Source organism: Pseudopipra pipra, chromosome 12, assembly GCF_036250125.1.
Source record: "Pseudopipra pipra isolate bDixPip1 chromosome 12, bDixPip1.hap1, whole genome shotgun sequence".
NCBI lineage: Eukaryota > Metazoa > Chordata > Aves > Passeriformes > Pipridae > Pseudopipra > Pseudopipra pipra.
Genome location: NC_087560.1, coordinates 20,158,478 through 20,179,553, shown reverse-complemented (window position 1 = coordinate 20,179,553; position 21,076 = coordinate 20,158,478). Strand labels below are relative to the sequence as shown.

Here is a 21,076-nt window from a genome sequence, read left to right as displayed (position 1 = left end):
GGGTCGCTTGGACTGGGTTCAGTTGGGCTGGACTGGTTCAGTGGGGGTGGGCTGATTGGGCTGGGATCGCTCTCCTTTGGTTCACTTCACTGTTTGTTCTAAGGACAGGACCAGCAGCTCCCATCGCCTCGGCCCCACCTCCACCCCACCCAGCCTTGGCACACGCAGGACCTTCCTCCTTGGCTTTGGGGACGCCATCCCCAGCCCCAGAGTGCCACATCAGCTTAACCAGGGGCTGCAGTGACCTGCAGGGCCTCTCCTCTGCCAGCTCTTCTCCCCACACCCCCGGGAGGTGCCCCAGGCCAGGAGCAGCCACTGGAGATGGGCAGTGAGCTGATCCCACCCCGAGCACCGTCTGCTGGGCCTTTGTGCTCGGGGGGATCCGCTCTCAGCCCTATTAATAGTTAATTCAAAGCCTTGCAACCGGAGCTGGGGTGAGCTCTGTGCGGGCTGTGCATTATGGATGGGAGCAGGGGGGGCTGGCAGAGCCTCTGCAGAGCCGAGGGGACACAGCCAGGGGTGTCCAGTCAAGGAGGGTCAGCTCTGCAGAGCCACAAACACGTGTCAGGCTCAGCGGGACAAGAAGAGTTTGTGGTAGGATTAAGTGGAACTCGTCTCCGTTACCTCAGCGAGCTCCTCCACTTTTCAAGGGGATTTCTCTCCGGGTGCCACTCTGGGTGAGCAGGAGTGATGTGGAGAGCAGCACCACCCTCCTGGCAGCACCTCTGAGCAGAGTCCAAGATCTCTGTTCTGCAGCTCCTGGGAGCCTCCTCAGCTCCGCTGGGTCCAGCTCCCTGCGCTCCGGACCACGATTCCTCAGTGGAAGGAATTCTCCTCAAATCTTTTCCCCACTGTCCCCAGTTACCACCCAGCTGTGCACATCCGAGGGAACAGAGGCAGGACATGTCAGTGTGGTCACAAAGAGCTCCCAGCCCAGAGCCCATCCCGAGGGTGCCAGAGCTTGTGTGATCCCTGAGCTCCTCTGTGCCCAACCCCAGAGCCCTGGAGCTGCCCAGGAGCAGAAGCCAAAGGGTTCCAGTGCACCAAACCTTCTTCCCTGGGAGGGTGGGGAGGCCCTGGCACAGGGTGCCCAGAGAAGCTGTGGCTGCCCCTGGATCCCTGGAAGTGTCCAAGGCCGGGCTGGAGCAACCCGGGATAGTGGAATGGGGTGGAACTGGATGAACTTTAAGGTCCCTTCCAACCCAAACCACTCTGGAATTCTACAAACCCACTTTGCCCATTAAATGGATGTCTTCTTAAGCTGTACCTGAACTCTGCTTGTTTCAGGTGTGGATGCACCTCCCAATTTAGACCCTAAACTCCAAATCCCAGTGAGCACAAATTTAGTCCCAAAGGGACCAAATCCCTCCCTGGCTCACACTCCCAGCGCCCCTGAGTCATCCCGGCCCTGTGGCATTTATCCAGCCAGAACTGGGGAGCGGGAACAGAGCGTGGAATCCACGTCTCATGGCCCACCAGGGCAATCCTGCCCGTTTGCCTCATTCCCTCGGGGACACAGGGAAGTGAGGATGGGCCCGTTGCACCAGGCGAGCCCAAGCCGAGCTCCATCCCCTCGCTTCCATCAGACCTCGGGCTCAGAGCGATGGAATCGCGTGGAATGAGCTGCTATTCCCTGCCGGCCTCTTCCCCCCCCGGGGCCCGTTTTGGTGGCCGGGCTGTGCGTGTGTCCCATCGGCGCCTACACACCGAACACGGGGTTGAACACATCGCCCCGCTCCTCTCGCTCCGTCCCGACCCCCCCGAGCTCATCCCCGGCCGCCCGGGGAAGGAGGAGGGATCGGGACCCGCCGGGCGCGGACCCGCGGAGCCCCCGCCCCGACGGGGCGGTCCCGGGGCCGCCCCCGCGCAGCCGCCGCTCGGCCCGGCCGGGCTGGGAGGGACCGGCAGCGGGGCCGGCAGCGGGACGGGCACCGGGAGCGGGGCTGGCACCGCCACCGCCACCGGGACCCCCCGTGCCGGGCTCATGCAGGGCTCGGCGCGGCGCCGGCCCTTCCCGGCGGCGGCCCCGGGCTCCCCCCCGCCCGCCGGGACGCTCTTCCCGGGCAGGTGAGATTGGGGACGGCGTTGGGAACGGGAAACCCCCCTCCTCCATCCCTGGGGTCCTCCCCCCGGGCGATCCCCCGGGTCATCCCGCCCGGAGCCCCCCCAGGACGCCCCAGCGCCATCCAGCCCCATCCCGGATCCCACCGCCCCGGCAGGGATGCTGCGGGGGGTCCAGGGCATCCCGGGCATCCCGGAGGGTCGGGGTCCCCCAGCCTCGGGTAGGATTCCCCTATTCAGCCTTGCCCAGGGCATCCTGGCTTACCTGGGATGCCTTTTCCAGGGAGCCGCGGCATTCCCAGCTCCTCCAGGGCTCATCCCGGGTACCACCATCCTCATCCTCCATCCACCGGCTTTCATGGAATCATCACGGAGTGGTTTGGGTTGGAAGGGACCTTAAAGATCATCTCGTCCCACCCCCCTGCCGCGGACAGGGACACCTTTCCCACTCTGGACCGTGGGCTCAGGTGGCACAAGCTCCAGGCTGATCCGGGTGGTGCCATTCCGGTCTCGGCACCAGGAGAGCAATTCCACCTTTTCCCGTGGGGAGGTGACGGTCCAGAGGTGCTGGAGGGTCATTTCATGGAAGGACTTCAGCAGGGCTGGATGAGGCCTCGCTCTGCAGAGGCAGAGTGGGAGATGGAGGTGATAGTGCATCCCCAGCATCCCGGTGCTGGAATACCACCAGGAATCACTGCATTGGGTGCCAGGGGAGTTGGGATTTTGCTTTGTCATGGAAAAGTTAAAAATAGTTGCACTTCATTCAGCACTTTTCACCTTGATTTTTGTGCTGCTTCTTGGCCAGGAAGAGTCTTCCCACAGGGATGGGCTGGTGACAGTAACAGCTTTTTGCCTTCCTGCCCTGCCTCCTCCTCCTCCTCAACTTTGTTATTCCATAAATCCCAAAGCCTGGTGATGCTCTGGCAGCCAGGGCAGCACAGGATCTGTGTGGGGATGCAGCCCTGGGGTGCTCAAAGCCCCGTCCCACGGGCTCAGGCTGCCCCTGTCCCTCTGTCCCTCCAGGCACGGGGCGGTGAAGGGCGAGGACACCTTCAAGACGTCCCCGTTCCACCTGGACCTGTGGTTCTACTTCACTCTGCAGAACTGGGTGCTGGACTTTGGGCGTCCCATTGCCATGGTGAGCCACGGGGGCACAGGCCTCCACTTATTTTGGGGGGTGGGGTGGTCCCCATGGGCTGTTTCCTGCTCCAGAGGGAGCTTTTCTGGGATGTACTGGTGTAACTGGGATCAAGGGTGTTGCTCCAGTCCTGGGGAAGGTCTCCTGTGAAACTTGTTCTGTGCCATCTCTCCCTCAACTTAATGTTTTCACAACAAAAGGGACCTGGGGAGGTTGTTCCATGTTATCCACCCCACAACTTAATGTTTTCACAACAAAAGGCACTGGGGAGGTTCCTGCTGCTCTTCCCATACCTTGCCTGCATCTCTGGAGCTTGGAGCTCCTGCTCTCCAGCTGGAGCAGGACAGAAGTGGCCATTCCCCTCAAATGGAATTTTTTTATAGCTGCCACCTGGACATGGAAGAGGGTTAAGGGAGATCCACTGCTGCAGGATTCCCAAGTTCCTTCCTTGGCCCCACAACTTCAGGCAGTGATAGTGAGCCCTGAGCTGTGCACTGAGCACCCACTTCCAGCTGGGCTTTTTGGGATGTTCACTCCAAGAAGAGCTGCCCAGCCTGGCTACTGACAGCTGCCTGAAGTCAAACTGACCAGTAGAAACCAGCAGCATTCCCAAGATTTTCTCTCTCCCTGCCTTTCCCCCGGTGATGGGGCTGTGACCACGAGCTGGGCTGTGAGGAGATGCTGATGTGCTTCTTTTCCCCCCTGTCCTCAGATAATCCTTCCCCTGGAGTGGTTCCCTCTGAACAAACCGAGTGCTGGAGATTATTTCCACATGGCTTACAACGTTATCACACCATTTCTTCTGCTAAAGGTAACCCTGGGGGGGGCAGGTGTGAAACTTTCCTTGCCATTGTAAAAACAAGGCCAAAAAAATGAAGTTTTGTAAAGGTCGAGATTTTTTTAGGGTGGTTGGTTATTCCCAGATTCCCAAGCCTGCTGCAGGTTAAAGTTTGCCACACCAGGAAGAATTTGTGATGGCACTTTTTAAAGGGCAAAGCAGTGACCACCTCAGTACACCTCAAATTCCTGCACAGACAAAGCAAATCATTTCCCCCAGGAGTTCTGGTTCCAGGAGGAGTCAGAGCCCCTCTCCCCAGAGCATATTTTTAAGACAACATCCATCCTTGACTTAAAAGACCTTATGAGACAGCTGGAACTACAGTACATTTTCTAAATTGCTCAGAGTTTAATTACACTTGCTCTTCAACATTAGAGTTGTGTCTTTAGCTGGAATTTATCTTGCTCCAGCTGCCAACCACTGGATCACAGAAACCATTTAGGAGGTTAAAGACTGTGGGGTCATTAGAAATCCTTTTATATTAAATACTTAGCAGCCAGAAGATACGAGAAAGCAATTATAAATATATTTTAACCTTCATTAGCTAGAAATTGAATTATGTCCTAAGATGTAAATTATTTTCTCTCTCTCTCTCCTGAGTCTGTCTGTGAAATTTTAAATGCTGGTTTGGCCAAAAAGGAGTATTGGGGAGTCTGTTCTTTGGATGTGAAAGCTCTGAGGCTCAGTGTGACCCCTCAGAGCTGACTTCTGCAGGCTGGGGGCTCAGCAGGTTAAAATTTGCTGTCTTGGACTTCCCTGGCAGCACAGAAAAATTCCACTAGTTATTCAAGGTGTGTTTCCTTTGCTGTGTGCCCTCCAAGGACGTGTCCCACTGTCCTTTCCCATCCCACCAGAGCCCTCCTGGACCTTTCCCACCAGAGCAGAGCCCTCCTGGACCTTTCCCACCAGAGCAGAGCCCTCCTGGACCTTTCCCATCCCACCAGAGCCCTCCTGGACCTTTCCCACCAGAGCAGAGCCCTCCTGGACCTTTCCCATCCCACCAGAGCCCTCCTGGACCTTTCCCATCCCACCAGAGCCCTCCTGGACCTTGTGCTCTCCTTGTCCTCTGTGACTCCCGTGACGTTCGTGCAGCAGTTACAGGGAAAGGGAAAGTTAAGCCTCAAAATTAAATACAAATAAGGAGCTTTTCCCTGTTTGGGGAGGGCTGCAAAGCTGATTTGGCAGCGGGGAGAGGGAGGTGAAGGTGGCCCTGGCTGATCCTGGGGTTGGGATGATGCTGCCCCACACTCGGTGTCTCCTCCGGAGCCTGAGCTGGGATTTGTCTTCCCGGGTGTTCCCTGCCCTGCAGGCTGAGTGTGGAGCTCCTTCCCGGAGCTCCTGCTCCCTGTTCCCAGCCAGGAGCTCGCCCCAGACTCTGAGTCAGCCCCACGTGGCCTCCCCAGGCCTCGGGATGGGGCGGGGAGAGCTCAGCCCTGCAACTGCTGCCCAAAAAGTTGCCCTGACCGGTTTTGCTGGGAATCAGATATTTCCAGATATGGGGTTAAACACAGCTTATTCTGTAGAGGAAAATGCACAGGGAGGTGAGTCTGGTAAAAAAAACAAACAGTTCAACAGGAGCCCTTGGAAAATGATCCTGTGGGGAGTTCTGAAGTCTCTCAGGCAGGGGAGGGAGGTGAGTGCTGAGCTGAGTGTGCTGGAGGCTCTCCCTGCCACTGGAGGGCACAGCCAGCCTTGGAGATCTGCTCCAGAGCCCGAGAGAACCTCTGCCTTTTTGCTTCTCGTTGCTCACCTTTGCTCATTTCTGGTGGAGAAACTGCTCCGGGTGCTGTGCCGGGAGCAGCAGAGCATGGAAAGGTCAGAGAGGGCAGAGCTGGGGTGTCCCTGCTGGTGTCTCCTCGCTGTCCAACACTCCCTGTGCTTTCAGCTCATCGAGAGGTCCCCCAAGACCCTGCCCAGGTCCATGATCTACGTGAGCATCATCATGTTTGTGATGGGGGCCAGCATCCACCTGGTCGGGGACTCGGTGAACCACCGCCTGATCTTCAGCGGGTACCAGCACCACCTGTCTGTCAGGGAGAACCCCATCATCAAGAACCTCAAGCCAGAGACACTGGTAAAGAGGATTTACAGTTCTAGTTCATGGTTACTGCTAAAGAGGATGAGTTTTACAGAAGCACTCAGGAAATATATGAACTGCCTGCTCTTGCTGAGCGGCCCCGCTCCCCCTGCCCCTCTAAATCTCCCTCTGTGCTGTGTTGCAGATTGATTCCTTCGAGCTGCTCTACTACTATGATGAATATTTGGGTCATTCCATGTGGTGAGTGATTTGCAGCCGGGCTGGAGGCCCCAGAACATCACCCGAGGAAGGGCAGATCTGGGCAGATCAGAGCTTAATGTGGAAAAAAACCTGAAGCACAGCTGATGAAAGCTGGCTGGGGATAATGTTCTCATGGCCAGGGTGATTACAGGGGAGCTCACCCTTGGAAAATCCCGGTTTATCTCTGTCTCAGGGATATTTCTGGGATGTGGCAGTTGTTGGGCAGCTGCAGGGAACAGCTCATCCTTCCCCAGGATGTCCAGGGGAACAGACCACCCCCCCTTTGTGCTCCCCAGGGGTTTGACCCCCAAACACCCCAACTCAGAGACCCCAGGAAGGCCTGTCTGTCCCTTTGGCTGCTGCCAGATAATCCTGAGATGGCTCAGAGCAGAGGGAAATCTCTCCCCATCAGGCTTTCCTGGTTTATTTGCTGTTCCTCGAGTGCTGTGAAGCAAAAAAATCCCATTCTTCTAAATAAAAAAAAAAAGGGCTCTGTGGGGTTATTGAAATCCTGGTGCACATCCTGCTTTCCTGCAGCTCAGCTTGGACAGGACACGAGGCTCTCAGAGCCTGGGAATGGAACAATTGGAATTGTTCAAGGAGCACTTGAGCCCAGAGTTTACCCTAATCAGCAGAATTGGGCTTTTCCTGCCTGAGACTGGGAGTTCTCATTACCTGCAGGAGCACTGGGAACAATCAGGACACAAACAGCCCCTCACCAGGCACCACCAGCCCTGTGGACACAGCAGGAATCCCAGAGCAAGAGATTCCACTTCTGCTCTTTCACCAAATTAACCCCCAGGCTCAGCCCAGGACCTGCCCACGTGCTTGGTTTGGATTTGGGAGGGGTTTAAACACTTCCCAGGGTCATCCCACTGATGGGAGTTGTTTCTCTTTCCAGGTACATCCCTTTTTTCCTGATCCTGTTCATATATTTCACGGGCTGCTTCACCCCCGTGGCAGAGGAGAGCAGGATGCCAGTGGCTGCCCTGCTCCTGGTGGGGCCCAGCAGCCTTTACTACTGGTAAGGGGCTTCTGGCCATGAGGGATGGGCAGGGATGAAGAGGGAATACCCCAGGGAATGCCCCAGGGAATGCCCCAGGCAGAGTTCTCTGTTCCCCAGGGCAGCACTTCCTGCAGCTTCTGCTCTGCAGGGCTGGAAAATCAAATTAGGCCTCGTTGAAATTCGCAGCCACTTCAGCCCCTGGATGTTGGGACAACTCCAGGGACACCCAGCAGGAAATCTGTCCATGCTTGGGGTGTTTCAGAGTTCCAGAAGGAACTGCTGCCTTCCCCCCCTCCAAGGTTTGCTGGGCCCTAAGACAGTTCCCTGAGGCTTTTGGGGTGGTCACCAGGTTCCTGCAGAGCATCCACGTGCTCCCAGCTCCCTGGTGGCTGAAGATGCTCTCACAGCTCCACCCAGAGCCCAGGGGATGCTCAGCCACAGCTTCCCCACCAGCCCTGGGGGGGTCCAAAGGGCCTTTTTGAGAGAGGCCTTATTTATTTCCCATTTTCATGAGCCTCCTCTTGCCCAGTGCTGTCCCTGGTGGCAGCCAAACAGCTTCTCACCCACCCCTGTTCCCTCTTGCCCTGCTGAGACTGGTTTTATCCAGCAAATTAATTCTTGACAGGCAAAATCACCCAGATGATTTGGTCAGTCCCCAGGTACCCTCCTGCACTTCCCTTCAGTGGATCAGTGTGGATCTCTGTGGTTTGTGTGGGATTGAAGAGGCAGGAGTGCAATTCCTCCTTCCTGACCCCCAGGCACAGTCCAGGGGGATTTTGGGATAAATGAGCACAACAGCCACGGGTGGGAGCCAGAATCCAGCTTTGGTTCTGCCTTTGAGCATCCCAGACACAGAGAGCCCAGCACCTTTCCCTTCCCATACTGAGGGATAAAGGAAACAGGGATAAAGGGAACATTCCTTTATCCCTTCTCTTCCCAAAGCCCAGGTGTTAAATTACTGATGAGAGTCACAAAAACAAATCAGGCAGCAGGAGCAGCACAGCTTTGGGGGGATGTGGAGCAGGGAAAAGGGGAGATGCTCATCCCTAAGGCTGGAAGTGCTGCCCTCCCTCAGAGCTCCCTCCTGGCATCACTAACAGGAGTTTGACCTTTGCAGGTACCTGGTGACAGAGGGGCAGATCTTCATCCTCTACATTTTCACTTTCTTTGCCATGATGGCTTTAGTGATGCACCAAAAAAGGAAGGGACTTGTCCTGGACAGCAACGGGCTCTTCCTCTTCTACTCCTTCATCATCACCCTCCTCCTCATCGCTGGCTGGGTGGCCTGGCTGTGGAATGACAAAATTCTCAGGAAGAAGTACCCTGGAGTGATTTATATCCCTGAGCCCTGGGCCTTTTACACCCTGCACATGAACAACCTCCACGCAGCAAAGGAAAGTTTCTAAGTTTTGATATTTTGGAGCGATTTGAAAAGGAAAAAAAAAAAATAATTCTAGTTTTTCTAACGTAGATTTAATGTATTTCCAATAAATTCCTGACCGACCTTGGCTGCAGGAGGTGCTGTGTGATAACTAGACCTGGCTGGGGAGGGGGTGTTCCCCCCCAAAAATAGGGGTACAATGTAGCTCCTCAGAGGCAGAGTTGGGGTGTCTCCCTGTGTGCCCTCACAATTCCACAGCTCAGTTCCATGCTGGACTTATGGGACAGCACCAAAGCCCTCCTGTGTCAGAGCAGGGGCAACATCCCATCAGTGGTGAACCCCCCCAGCACCACTGTCACCCCACAGAGCATCCCAGCCTGGGAGGGGGGTGGTTTGCCAGGAATCTCTTGGCACAGGGAGATGAATGTGCTCCTCCCTCGCTGCTCCCAGAGGAGCAAATGTGCCAGGAAGGGGCTGAGCTGCCCTGCCTGGGATCTGCAGGTGGCTCTGCCTCTCCCAGGAGCCCTCCCGGGGTCAAACCCTCACTTTGGAGCTCAGACCTGGGGCAGGAAGGGCCAATTCCCCACAAATGGCCCAAAAAACATCTCTGGCAGGGGGGTGAAATCCAGTGCCAGCCCCTCTCACGTGAGGTCTGTGCCAACAGCAGCTTCTGCTCCTGCCCAAAAGGGCCAAATCCCCACAAACAACCCAAAAGGAGCATTGGGGAGGGGGTGATCCCTGGACATCAGCAGCAGCAGCTCCTGCTCCCCCCTTCTCCAACTGCATCCCTGGCTGGGTTCAGCTCTGTGCCATTTGTGTCAGAGCCCTGTGGGACACAATCCAAGTGGCAGGGGGAGGAAAAAAAACCCCAAGCTTCCAGCAAAACACAGAGAATAAAAACATTTGGTCAAAGCTGAGTGACTCACGTTCTTCCTGCAGCAGCTTGGAGGGGAGAAGCTTCATCCCACCACATTCCAGGACCTTGGATGTGTCACTGTGACAGAGCAGGGTCCACATTATAATGGTCACTAAATGTCTTGTCCTTGGGTCTGGATCTCCACCACAGCCTGGCAGCAGCTCCTTCACCCCCTGCTAGTTGTTAAATGCTGACAAATAAAATCTCAGGCAATAAAGAGCTTTTAAACCATCTCAAATATCCCTTCTTGGCCTGCTGAGCTTGAGGGGCACATCCAGACCCCTCGGGAGGGCACAGGGACATCACCGGGGGTGCCCACCTGAATTAACCCCTGTGGTGCCCACACCCCTCCAGCAGTGCCCTGCAGGGCTGCAAATCCCCCCCTCCCTTCCCCACCGAATTCCAGCGGGGCCGGATTTGTGTCCCAGCACCACCGCGTGCAGCTCTTGGAGGGGATCACACCCGACCAGCCCGACCCCAAACGACCCCAAACCCCCCGGGCGGGGTCCTGAGCTCGGGGCAGGGTGGGCAGAGCCCTTTTCCCGGTGGAGCGGGAGCGGCGCTGGCAGCGGGATCCAGGCAGGGATCAGGTCTCGTAGCCATAGCAGCGGGTATTTATTACAGCCGGGCCGCCTCCACCCCGGGGCTGAGGGACTTTAGCCCTTCATCGAGGAGAAAAGTGGCAGCAGCCGCCTCCGAGCCCGACGGGCAGCGACGAACACCCGGATCGGCCCCAAAACCATGGTGAGTGCGGCGTCCCAGCTCCTACAAATCGCTCCCCCTGTGCTCCCCCCAGCCAGATTTTAAAGCTGTTTGGTTGGTTTTTTTTTTTTCCCTCTCTTTTCCTTTCCTCTCCCCTTTCCCTCTCCAGGCAAAGTTTCTGTCCCAGGATCAGATCAATGGTACGTACGGTTCTGTTCTCCTCTGGGGTTTTAATGAGCAAGATCAGCTTCGCAAATTAAGATGGATAGATATAAAAATGGCATTTCCCCCCAGAGTGTCTCAGGCTGGGCTTGTGCTCCCTCCCCTTGGCCTCCTCCAAGCTCTCCTGGGATCTGTTTGCTCTGAAAACAGGGAAATCCCCCCCCCGGGTTTTGTTTGGAGCCCCCCCAAAAGCCCCCCCAGAGCCCACGCTGGGTTGCACAGGGACCAGCAGAGAGTCACCAGCCACCTCCCACTCCTATAAACACGTCAGCCCCGGCCAAGCCATCGGGGGTCAGGGGATATTCCAGGTGCCCATCTGCAGCTCGGGAGGTTTGAGGTGTGATGGGAGCGAAGGAGGAGGAGGAATTAGGGGGTGCAGGGGGCACAAATTCCCATTGTGAGGCACTGGGGCTTCCCTGGGAAAGGGGAGCCCGGCCTGGGACTGGGTTTGCTCCGGGAACGGCAGAAGAAAAGCTGAAATAAGAGTATTATTGCAAATCTGTTAATCTGCGGGGCCCTGGGGCTCAGCAGCTCTGCGGGATTGGAGGGAGGAGGCCACGGCACCCAGGGGCACCCAGGGGCACCCAGGGGCACCGAGAGGCCCTGGCACTCTGCACATCCCCCTGCAGGGAGGGCTGGGGGCACAGAGGGGGAGGATGGCATCAATATAGGCTGATTTTCCCCGAGCAGCACAACTTGCTGTCAGTGTTGAGCCTGATGAGGAGAAGGGGACGGGAGCAGCCTTATCTAGGTCAGCTCCAAGCCTGGCTTTGTCCCTGGGAAACTGGGAAGCGCCGAGGTCGAGGGGGAAGGGGAGAGGGCGAGGGGTGCGGGAGGGGGATGCTGCAGACCCGGCACCCTCCACCCCCACCCTACCCCACCGCCCCATCCTCCTCCATCCCCCCCATCCTCCTCCACCGCTCCCTCGGCCTTCTCACCCCCCTCTCCCACCCCCAGGAAGGCAGAGGAAAGCACTTTTTTAAAACAAAACCCTCCAGGTTTGAAAGCCTGGCCCCACTTTTTCAGCCTCCCCTCGTTAGGCTGAAGGACCCCAATTATCTCCGGCGTTCCCCAGCCGGGGTTTTAATTGCCCTTGGCTCCTTCCCCCGCTGTCCATCACCCTCGCTGCAAGGAGACACCCCGGAGCCGACACAATATCCCTGTTGGAATCCTTCCAGCGCCATCCAGGCGGCGGGAGCGGCCCCGTCGCACGGGCGGCTCAATGTGATCTTACACGGCCTGACAGAGTTTTGGTTTTTAATTAGAGTTCAAGGAATGTTTTTCCCTGTATGACAAGAAACAAAAAGGGAAGATAAAGGCCTCGGACCTGCTGGCAGTGATGAGGTGCCTGGGAGCCAGCCCGACCCCGGGGGAGGTGCAGAGACACCTCCACCTGCACAGGATCGGTGAGCACGGGGCAGGGGCAGCAGAAACACCTGCATTAGGGTTGGAAAAATTCATTTTTTGGGGGGGTCAGGAGGCTGCCTGGAGCCCGGGAGTAACATCCACTCTCTGGTGAAACAGCACAACCGAGAGCAGTCACCAAACCCCGATATTTTAGCATGTTGTGATCTAAACGAACATGATCCAGCCCACGGATTAAAACAGTGCCATTAAACCCCCCAAAACTTCCAGAACAGTGGGAGACAAACACATGGATGTGGACTTTGAGGCTCGGGAACTGTCCAGTCCAACCAGCAGAGCAGAAGAGCACAGAAAGATATTTCTCTGCAGATATGGAGGGTTATGGTCTTTAAATCACAAAGACTAAAGAAGAATTATGAGATAAGGTGGGGTGGATTAAAAATTCTGCATGCAAGTTCAGAGCACGAGTTTAGCAAAGCTAGAAATGGGGGTTTAAGACAGGAGAAAGCCCTCAATAGTGGCCCAACCTGATCCAGACCAGGGGCAGGCAAAAGGGAAGAGAAACCCCAGGAAGGGGAACTGGGGGGGGAAGAGGAGGGGAAAGCTGGATTCTGGATACACACCCCACAGAACTGAGCCACTCCTGGAGAATCTCTTCCTTTGGCAGACAGAAACGCAGAGCTGGATTTCTCCACCTTCCTGAACATCATGTACAGGCAGATGAAGCAGGAGGAGCCCGAGAGGGAAATCCTGACGGCGCTGGCCATGATCGACAGGCAGAGGAGAGGAGTCATCCCTGTGGCAGAGCTGAGGGCAAAGCTCACCAGGCTGGGGGAGAAGCTTTCTGAGGAGGAAGGTATTGAGACCTGGATCAGACCCTCCCCGTCCTCTCATTCCCTGATTTTCCTCTGCAGACAAACCTGGGATGAGGAAGGGCCTGTGCCAGCAGGAGATGAGAAAGGGAAAAAGTATAAACCCCCAAACCTGTCCTGTTTGTCAGAAATTTGCCTCCCAAGGGGCACAACAGGAAGGAATTGGAAGGTGAAGATGATCAAGACCTTCTTTGCCCTGGCACAGGCTGCCCAGAGAAGCTGTGGATGGACCCCTGGAAGTGTCCAAGGCCAGGCTGGATGGGTCTTGGAGCAGCCTGGGATACTGGAAGGTGTCCCTGCCCATGGCAGGGGGTGGAATGGGATGGGCTTTAAGGTCCCTTCCCACCCAAACCATTTTGGGATTATTTTTTTTGCCCTACATGTTTTATGTACTTATTTAAACTCTTTAAACACATTCCCACACTCTAACACAGGCAAGGAGGGAGTTTTCTCCCCTTTAGGCTCCCTGAGGGGGTAAGAACTGTCCTGTCTGATGTTAAATAGAATTTAGATTTAACCAGAGCTGCTCAGTGCAGTCACCATCCCCAGCTTCACACCAACAAGGAATTTCTTCCAAGGGTTTTCTTCAATTTAACTGGACTAATAATTCCCAAAGCTATTTCAATGTGCAAACACTTCCAGAGCATTTTGAGGGCTGAACACACAGCCAGGACAGGGAGACATTAACCCTGATTAAGGGCATCCTGGAAGAACCTCTTTCTATGAAGATTTGGGGGGTGCAGGGGGATTTCCCATTCCTTTGGGATCTCACTTGTGCAGATCCTCATGCAGGAAGCAATGCTGCTTCTCCACAAGAAATCCCCCCCTTGGCTTTTCCCCCTGAGCTCTGAGCTGCTGGAACTGTTTGATACCAGGACAGACTCCATTTCATCAGCATCTGCCATTGCCCAGGAACTGCTGGCACAGCCCTTCCCTCTCCAGTGGCTCCAGAAAAGCCTTCACTCATTTGAATTAATGCCCTTGTACCAAACTCAGACATTTCTTCTTGTGTTGTTTTCAAACACTCTGGGAAGAATTCATTATTTTCTGAGTTTGTGTCCTCAGAAGGCTTTGATGAGCAGCAGGGTGTTCTTGTTGAAAGGGGGATTAGATCTCGTGGAAAGGGAGTTGTTCCTCACCTTACAGGAACAACAGCCCCTCATTTATCCCACTGCACCCAAATCCTGCAGCAGCTTCCACTTACCCCTCAATTCACTGATACCCCTCTGCAAAAACAGACCCACAAACAGGTGATGCTGCTCAGAGACCCTTCCACAACTATTTACTGTAAAGCAGCTTTTTTCCTCCTAAATTCTTCCCCCTTCCCATGGTTTTCCCCCGAATTTCACAACTGGCAACTGCAAAATCATCGTGTGCTCCAGGATGAGCACTGGGGGGTCTGGTTTAAACACCCACGGGTTGTTCAGCCTGAAGAAAAGTTCTGGTGCCCTCAGCCAAGTAGTTCACAGGTGAAAATGTCACCACTGACCTGCTCTCACCTGTTCTGGACTGGGAAGGCACTGGAGCACTGCCCTGGACAGGCAATTCCAGGAAAAACGGGCAGGAGAGTATGGAGGACTCGTACTCAGCACATCCCACGTGTGATCCCAGTGTCTCCAGGGTCAACCAACGGCCTCCAAACACCCACAGAGTTCCCTGCTAATGGAATATCAAAGGAAAAAGGCAGGTGCACAGCCCAGCAGCTCCTCTCCATCCTCTGCACCACATCCAGCTGTGATCCTGGAAAACAGGGACACGCTGGGGGCACTGGGAGGACAAAGCTCCCCTGGGCTGCACGAGATGCCTGACCCAGGAACTGAGCCCAGGAAAGCTGCTGGGATGCCCTGATGTTTGTTCTTAGGGGTGAAGGAAACAGGCCCAAGGGAATTCACCTCCTCTCCTGCCATCCCAAGGAAGTGGCATCCAATTCCCAGGAGCGGCGTCATCCAACGCTGCATTCCTGATGTACTTCTATTTCCCTGACATTGTTTGACAAGAAAAGTACCTTTTATGGTTTAGGCTGTACAGAAGAGAGTGTTTTAAGACAGGTATAATAAGTGCTGTCACTGCCAAGAGCTGGAATGAGAAGTGTCACCACTGCTGGTGACAACTCCCCTCCGAGTGTTTGCAGAGCCCCAGCTGGGAAGGTGTTCTCTGCCTTCAAACACTGAAGGCCTGTCAACATGAAGCAGAATCACACCAAGCTACTTAAAAATGGGCACAAAAAAACCTGCATCCCCACGTAGTTTGGTCTGATTTGAACAGGGACAGGTTTGCAATTCAAGTTAAATCAACCAGGTCTTACCAAAAAGCTGATTTGGACAGAATTTGTGAGGTTTTCCCATGTGGAGCTCCAAGAGATGGACAGCTCTGCTCTGGAAAGTTAGACATGAAATTCAAAATCAGTGTTAAGAACACTAGTTTATCACCTGGCTGGCGCCTCCCTGATCCCAGAAATTATTATTTCTGATAAAAATCCCTGAAAACCCCAAATCCTGCCTTGCTGCTCTTCCTTTGGAAGATCACAACACCCCTAATAAATGCCACTCAAACCTGTCTCTTCCTTTTGCTCTTTTTCAGTTGATGACCTGCTGAAAGAAGCCAAAATTGGGCCAAATGGAACAATAAAATACGACGAATTTGTTCGCCTCATTTGCCTTCCCACGGTCGACTACTGAAATCCTACAGGAGGTTTGCTACAAGCAGGACCTGAAAGTTGGTTTTCACTTCAATTTTTCCTACTTGGACTTCTGGATCATTTGCCTTTAAAAAGCCTTATTTTGCCTTTATAGCAGTGCTTTAAACTTACACAGGTTCCCACCTCATTTCTGGAGAAACGGTGTCACAAAATGTGAGTTATTTAAATTAAACTGAGTGTGACATTCCCCTCCTGCAACACGTGGCGTGCTTTAAAAAAATAATTCTTGTTTAAAAAAAATGCATTTAAGCCCGGGGATTGTGGCAGAACTGATAAGCTGTGGTGAAGGTCCCCTGGTGCCCCAAGTCAACATCCCCATCACATGCCTGGTGCCCAGATCTGTGCCCACATTCCGGGCTGGGTGCCAAGGACACGCTCCCAGAGACAGCCTGGCAGGGAAAACAGGGCCCAGCAAAGCTCAGCTTCTCTGCACCAGCAAAAACCTCCCCAGCTCTCTGACTTCAGACTGATTAAAACTGCTTGGACCCAGAGCAGTTCCTGCTGATCTTATTCCACCTCCATCTCAGCAGCCTTGGAAAGATCCATAAAGGGGGAGCTGGAATTTAGGAGAACATTCAGCAGGTTATCTCTGGAGCCAGCTGGAAAATGGCACAGAATCAGCTTTGCACAGGCAGGGCACAAGCAGCAACCTGGAAAACCCTCTGGAAGAGCCCACGTTCCTACGAGTCTGATGTGGCTTCTGCCTCCAGGAGCCCCTTCCTCTCCCTCCTCCCTTATTAATCCTGAATCCCCTCACTCTTTGCTCTGTGAAATAATCACCAATTAAATCATGGCACAGCAGATCTAATGGATCAGGAAGGAATTCCTGGCTGGGAGGGTGGGGAGGCCCTGGCACAGGTTGCCCAGAGAAGCTGTGGCTGCCCCTGGATCCCTGGAAGTGCCAAGGCCAGGTTGGAGCAACCTGGGACAGTGGGAGGTGTCCCTGCCCATGGCAGGGGCTTGGAATGAGATGATCTTTTAGATCCCTTCCAATCCCAAGCATTCCATGATTCATTTATCCCAGAACACACAAAGGCCACTCAGGAAGATCACACAAAGCTGCAGCAGCATCACCCAGGGCTGCAAGGGGCACAAACCTGGTTAGAAACTGAAAAAAACCCCAAAGAGCAAATCTCAACATTCCAAATCAGTGTCTCTGTAAAGGTAAAATAGGGATTATCCTCATGGAATATTACATGGGGGGGGGAAGCACAAGAGATTCCATGACATGCCAAGTGCTGTGCCAGAAAAGGAAGGAGATCCAGGATCTTCCAGTCCTGCAGGTAAGAAAAGCAGCAGGTTTTGCCATTTGGTTTTGCCACCCCCTGATCCAGATCCAGGTCCCTGTGGATGTCAACAGTAGTCCCAGACCAACCCAGGAAGCTCAGACTTGGATCCTGACATGTCCCAGCTCTGAGCAGGTCACAATCCAAGGGGAAAGGAACTTTGCTCCCTGGAAAACTGACACACCCCTTCGTTCTTAATGAGCTCTTCCTACTCTGTGGATAGAAAACAAAGCAGGAAAACCAAATTTCTCTAAATATTCACTTGAGCAACACCCCAGAAAAGGGGCACACAGTGGATGAGAGGTGAGATTCCCTGGAAAACCAAGAGCAGGTTAAATTGAGAGCAAAAGGTGGGAATTCCCTGGTAAGTCTGTTCCCACCACTCAGTTAATCCCAGTGTTGGGATAAACCCCCACGTACCTGACACTGCAGCTTTCCCACACCCTGGAGGTCATTCCCTGCCTCCAGAGCTCTCCAGAACTTTGCTCCACGAGCCCCAGGACACAGCAAACCCCTCACTGAGCATCAGCAGCTCATCACACCAGGAGTTCACTGAGAGCACTTGTTCCCAGTGGGCACCAAGAGCTGAATTCCAACTGATCCAATCACTCCCCACAGCCCAGGACAGTGGAGAACAAATCCTTTCACACACACAGTGGAAAAGCCTGGATGTCACGGGGACTGGGCAGCTCCCAATCCCTCTGGATTACTCCAGAAGGCAGCTGTATCCCAACAGGCTGGGGGGGAAGAACATTCCCAAAGGAAAGCTGGCAAAGAGGAATCACACTCGGGACACACTCAGGGAACAAAGCAGGGCTGGCAGAGCTTGGAGGGACAGGAGTGAGACACCCCAAGCCACAAACAACTAAAAGCAAAGCATTCCAGGTCCAAAAGAGCCACAGGAATCACCCTCTGCCCCCTCCCTCCCTTTTCTCCCCCCCTCAGGAAACACAACATAACTGAATGCTTTTTATTACATCTAAAGATTTCTACAGAAACAGGTAACATTCAATAGGTAAACCAGTTTTTTTTTTTTCCAATGCATATAATAAATATTTTCACTTGGTACTTTTATACAAACTGACATTGGTCTACTATACATTTTTAAAAGCCATTTACTGGTTTGGCATGCCAAAGTATGGAAACTAGGAGAAAAGTCTTAAGGCAATGAATGACAGGTTTAAATTCATGGAATTAATGGTAATTTTTAATATTCTGCTTATATACATTTTTTCCCTTTGTTAATTAAAACAATTAACAGCAGCACTTTCGGGGACCACCAGCAATTTTCCCTTGTTAGAAATCTAAGTTCTGTTAAAAAAAAAAAAAAAAAGAAAAGAAAACAAGTTACACTGATAAAACCAAAATCTTTTCTATTTAAAATGTGCTTAAAACCCTGAAATGTTAAACTGCAATAAAAATTAACTTTTCAAACGTTCTCCTCACAGTCCTCAGCTCTGCTTTGGGAGGCAGGTCCACCAAAGTCCAAGGAAAAGCCATCAGCCATCCCATCCTTGAAAGGGTTACGGAATCTTTGCCACAGAGAGGAGGGGGGGAAGCCTGGGATTGCTGTTCCATCCCTAAGGAAGTGCTGGGAAGTTTTTAAGGGATAGTTTAGTGTGGGTTTTTCTAAAGGATGCAGGAGTGACTCAAAGCCACCCTGCTCCTCCAGGGACACACACGGAGCTCTGGGACACACATCCCACTCCTCTCAGGGAAGAATTTTGGGATAAGGGACCGCTATCCTAAGGATCACAGCAACTGCCACCTGCAGGGAACGGGGCAGGAGCACAAGCCAGGCCTTGTGACCTAAAGGAGCCAAGTTTTGGAGTGAGGTTTGCGGGGAATGGTGGAGAACTCAGACTGAGACTTCTACCAAGCAACGTTCACCGTGGTCAGAGGCACAGAGAATTACCCAGCTCCAGGAACACCCGGGCACGACACAGGAATACTCACAAAGCACATGGATAATACCACAAAGGAGGACTGGAGACCGTTGCTGGCCCTTCTTTGCAGAGCACTGAGGTTAAAAATGCCAGCGGGGCACTGAGAGCCTCTCCCCCCGCGGGGGCACCGGCAGGAACTGGAAGACGCCGTCGGCCGACCTCACCTTCCCAAAACCAGGCATCAGTCACCTCATCCCGGGATACCACACACTCCCACGGGGCAGTTTGGATGCGATAACAAGATTTTAATACCAAAAAAGTGACACAAAGCTGCTCTTCGGGCCGTCTGTAACAACACAGTCAATGGAAACGTCGCCACGAGCGTCGGAAAAGCAGCGGCGGGCTCTCCCGGGTTCCTGGTGTTCCAGAGCCTGGGACACGCTCCTGGAACAGCCCAGGGCAGCCACACTCCAGATTTACAAAGATCATAGCAAATATGCTCTGAAGTTACCAGGTTAGTATCCATGACTACAAGGTATGAGATATATTCCTAGTGTAGGTTTAATCACTTCAAAATCAGACTGTTTAAAAAATAAGTATTTCCCATTTTCTATCCTTTTATTTATTTTTTTTTTTAACTGACATTTAATAAATTATAAAATTGGTGTATGGTGAAATATATATATCAGCCAGATATGTATGAAATACACATGCATGGGAAAAACTATTTAACTCACTTTGAACTCACACACACGGATCTATAAATACATATATACACACACATATACATATAAACACAAACATTTTGTTTTGCAAAATTCAAGTCAACTATTTAGTGGCAGAGGGATGCTGTAAAAACACTAAAAACAATTTTGATGCCACATAATGTGAACCTTTCAAATAACCATACGACTGATCATACAGCAATACCTAATGCTACTTGGATTAAAGATTTTTTTTTTCTTTTTTTTTTCCTTTTTTTTTAAACCTTTTTTCCTTTTTTTTTTTCTTTTTTTCCTTTTTTTTTTTTTTTTTAAATCAATGCAAGATTTTCTGAGACGACTTCATAGGCAAAAGGTGGCCCTTGTCAATGCTCGAAGCGAAGAGCTGCAATCAACAGTTTTGGACATGAAAAATTCAGACAAGAATCTGCTAATTGTAGTATTCCTTAACTCTCTTTTCCTGATAAACTTGTTACCTGCACTTTCAACCAGTTATAAAAATATTTTTCACGCCAGAGGAAATATTAACTCTCTCTGACATGGACTTTGGGACACAAGAGAATCAACTTCCTTCCCTCCCCCTTTTCTCTGACTTTAAAGAATCTCCTGAAAAACTGCATTCCAGCTATTTACACATTTGTCACTCTTTAAGAAGAACAGATCAGCCCAAATGACCCATCAGTTCTAAAAAAAGATTTTTCCTATGTCATGCACAACGTTTAAAAAAAAAAAAAAAAAAAAGAAACCAGGAAGTAAATATGGCTCCAAGTTCAACTGAAAAATCTGGGAAAGCAAAAAGAATTCCAAGGCCAAAGAGAGAAAACTGAATTTCGAAAGCCACTTCCCTAAAAGACTTGAATAGGGAGTCCCTGGGATCCAGGTGGGTGGTTGCTTGGGTCGGGTTTTGGTTTCAGACTCACACTGAACACTGAATATTCATTGGGATGAGTGTGAACTCGGCAGCCCAAGAGCATGATCAGCTGCACAAACCATGCAAGAGTGTGCTGGGAGCTGGATTTTCTCCTTGTATTCAGTTGACAAGTTCACTTGGAAGCAGAAATTTTTGATCCACTGCAGCTAAAAGGAGGTTTTTCCAGAGGGAACAAGGCGGGCCCTGATTGCCAAGGCCGTTGCTACAGGCATGGCTAAGGGGAAAGCACAAAGCTCCACAGATTTCAAACTGACACATGCTCAGTATTTTGCTGATTAAGATCTTAAAGTTATTGGAACAAGGTTTTATAGGAAGTTCTTAGAAAGAAAACCCTCCAGTCCAACGTGTTGACACGGGGATTTGGGGCTGGACTCCATAAAAATGTCCCACAGAAGCAGAGCCAAGGAATTCCTCAGCCTGGGATTCTGTTGAGTCTGGCCCTCAGGAATAACAGCCATGGAAAATGCTGAGTTGGAAGGGACCCACAAGGATCACTGAGTCCAACTCCTGCTCCTGCTCAGGACACCCCAAAACCCACCACGTGCCTGAGAGTGTTGTTTACACACTCCTTGAACAGGCCTGGAGCTGTGACCACACTTTGGGGAGGCTGTTCCAGTGCTCAACAACCTTCTCCTGGGATCCATCCTAACCCTCCCTGACTCAGCTTTCCTGCCTTTCCCTCAGGTCCTGTCACTGATGAACTTGCCACGTGCTTGATTGAAGTGTGGAATCCAAAAGTTGTCTCAATAAAGGGTCACACAGAGATGACAAAAA

General features: G+C 52.6%; 2 protein-coding genes across 4 annotated transcripts; both read left to right on the top strand.

Annotated features, from left to right (window-relative positions):
• The first annotated feature begins 1,885 nt into the window (after positions 1 to 1,885).
• On the top strand, positions 1,886 to 8,829 carry CLN6 (CLN6 transmembrane ER protein). Its single transcript, XM_064669275.1, has 7 exons — positions 1,886 to 2,067; positions 3,085 to 3,199; positions 3,912 to 4,010; positions 5,923 to 6,111; positions 6,260 to 6,315; positions 7,217 to 7,339; positions 8,439 to 8,829. The coding sequence occupies exons 1-7, from the start codon at positions 1,985 to 1,987 to the stop codon at positions 8,725 to 8,727; spliced, it is 954 nt and encodes a 317-aa protein (XP_064525345.1). The 5' UTR covers positions 1,886 to 1,984; the 3' UTR covers positions 8,728 to 8,829.
• Positions 8,830 to 10,250: 1,421 nt separating this feature from the next.
• CALML4 (calmodulin like 4) lies at positions 10,251 to 15,675 on the top strand. Of its 3 annotated transcripts, XM_064669276.1 has the most exons (5): positions 10,251 to 10,362; positions 10,490 to 10,520; positions 11,808 to 11,948; positions 12,575 to 12,763; positions 15,360 to 15,675. In XM_064669276.1, exons 1-5 carry the CDS (start codon positions 10,360 to 10,362, stop codon positions 15,455 to 15,457), a joined length of 462 nt encoding a protein of 153 aa, XP_064525346.1. In that variant the 5' UTR covers positions 10,251 to 10,359; the 3' UTR covers positions 15,458 to 15,675. The 3 variants fall into 3 exon arrangements, with proteins under 3 accessions (XP_064525346.1, XP_064525348.1, XP_064525349.1); XM_064669278.1 differs by lacking the exon at positions 10,490 to 10,520 and having other exon boundaries at positions 10,286 to 10,362; XM_064669279.1 differs by lacking the exons at positions 10,251 to 10,362; positions 10,490 to 10,520 and having other exon boundaries at positions 11,809 to 11,948; positions 12,538 to 12,763.
• Positions 15,676 to 21,076: the final 5,401 nt, after the last annotated feature.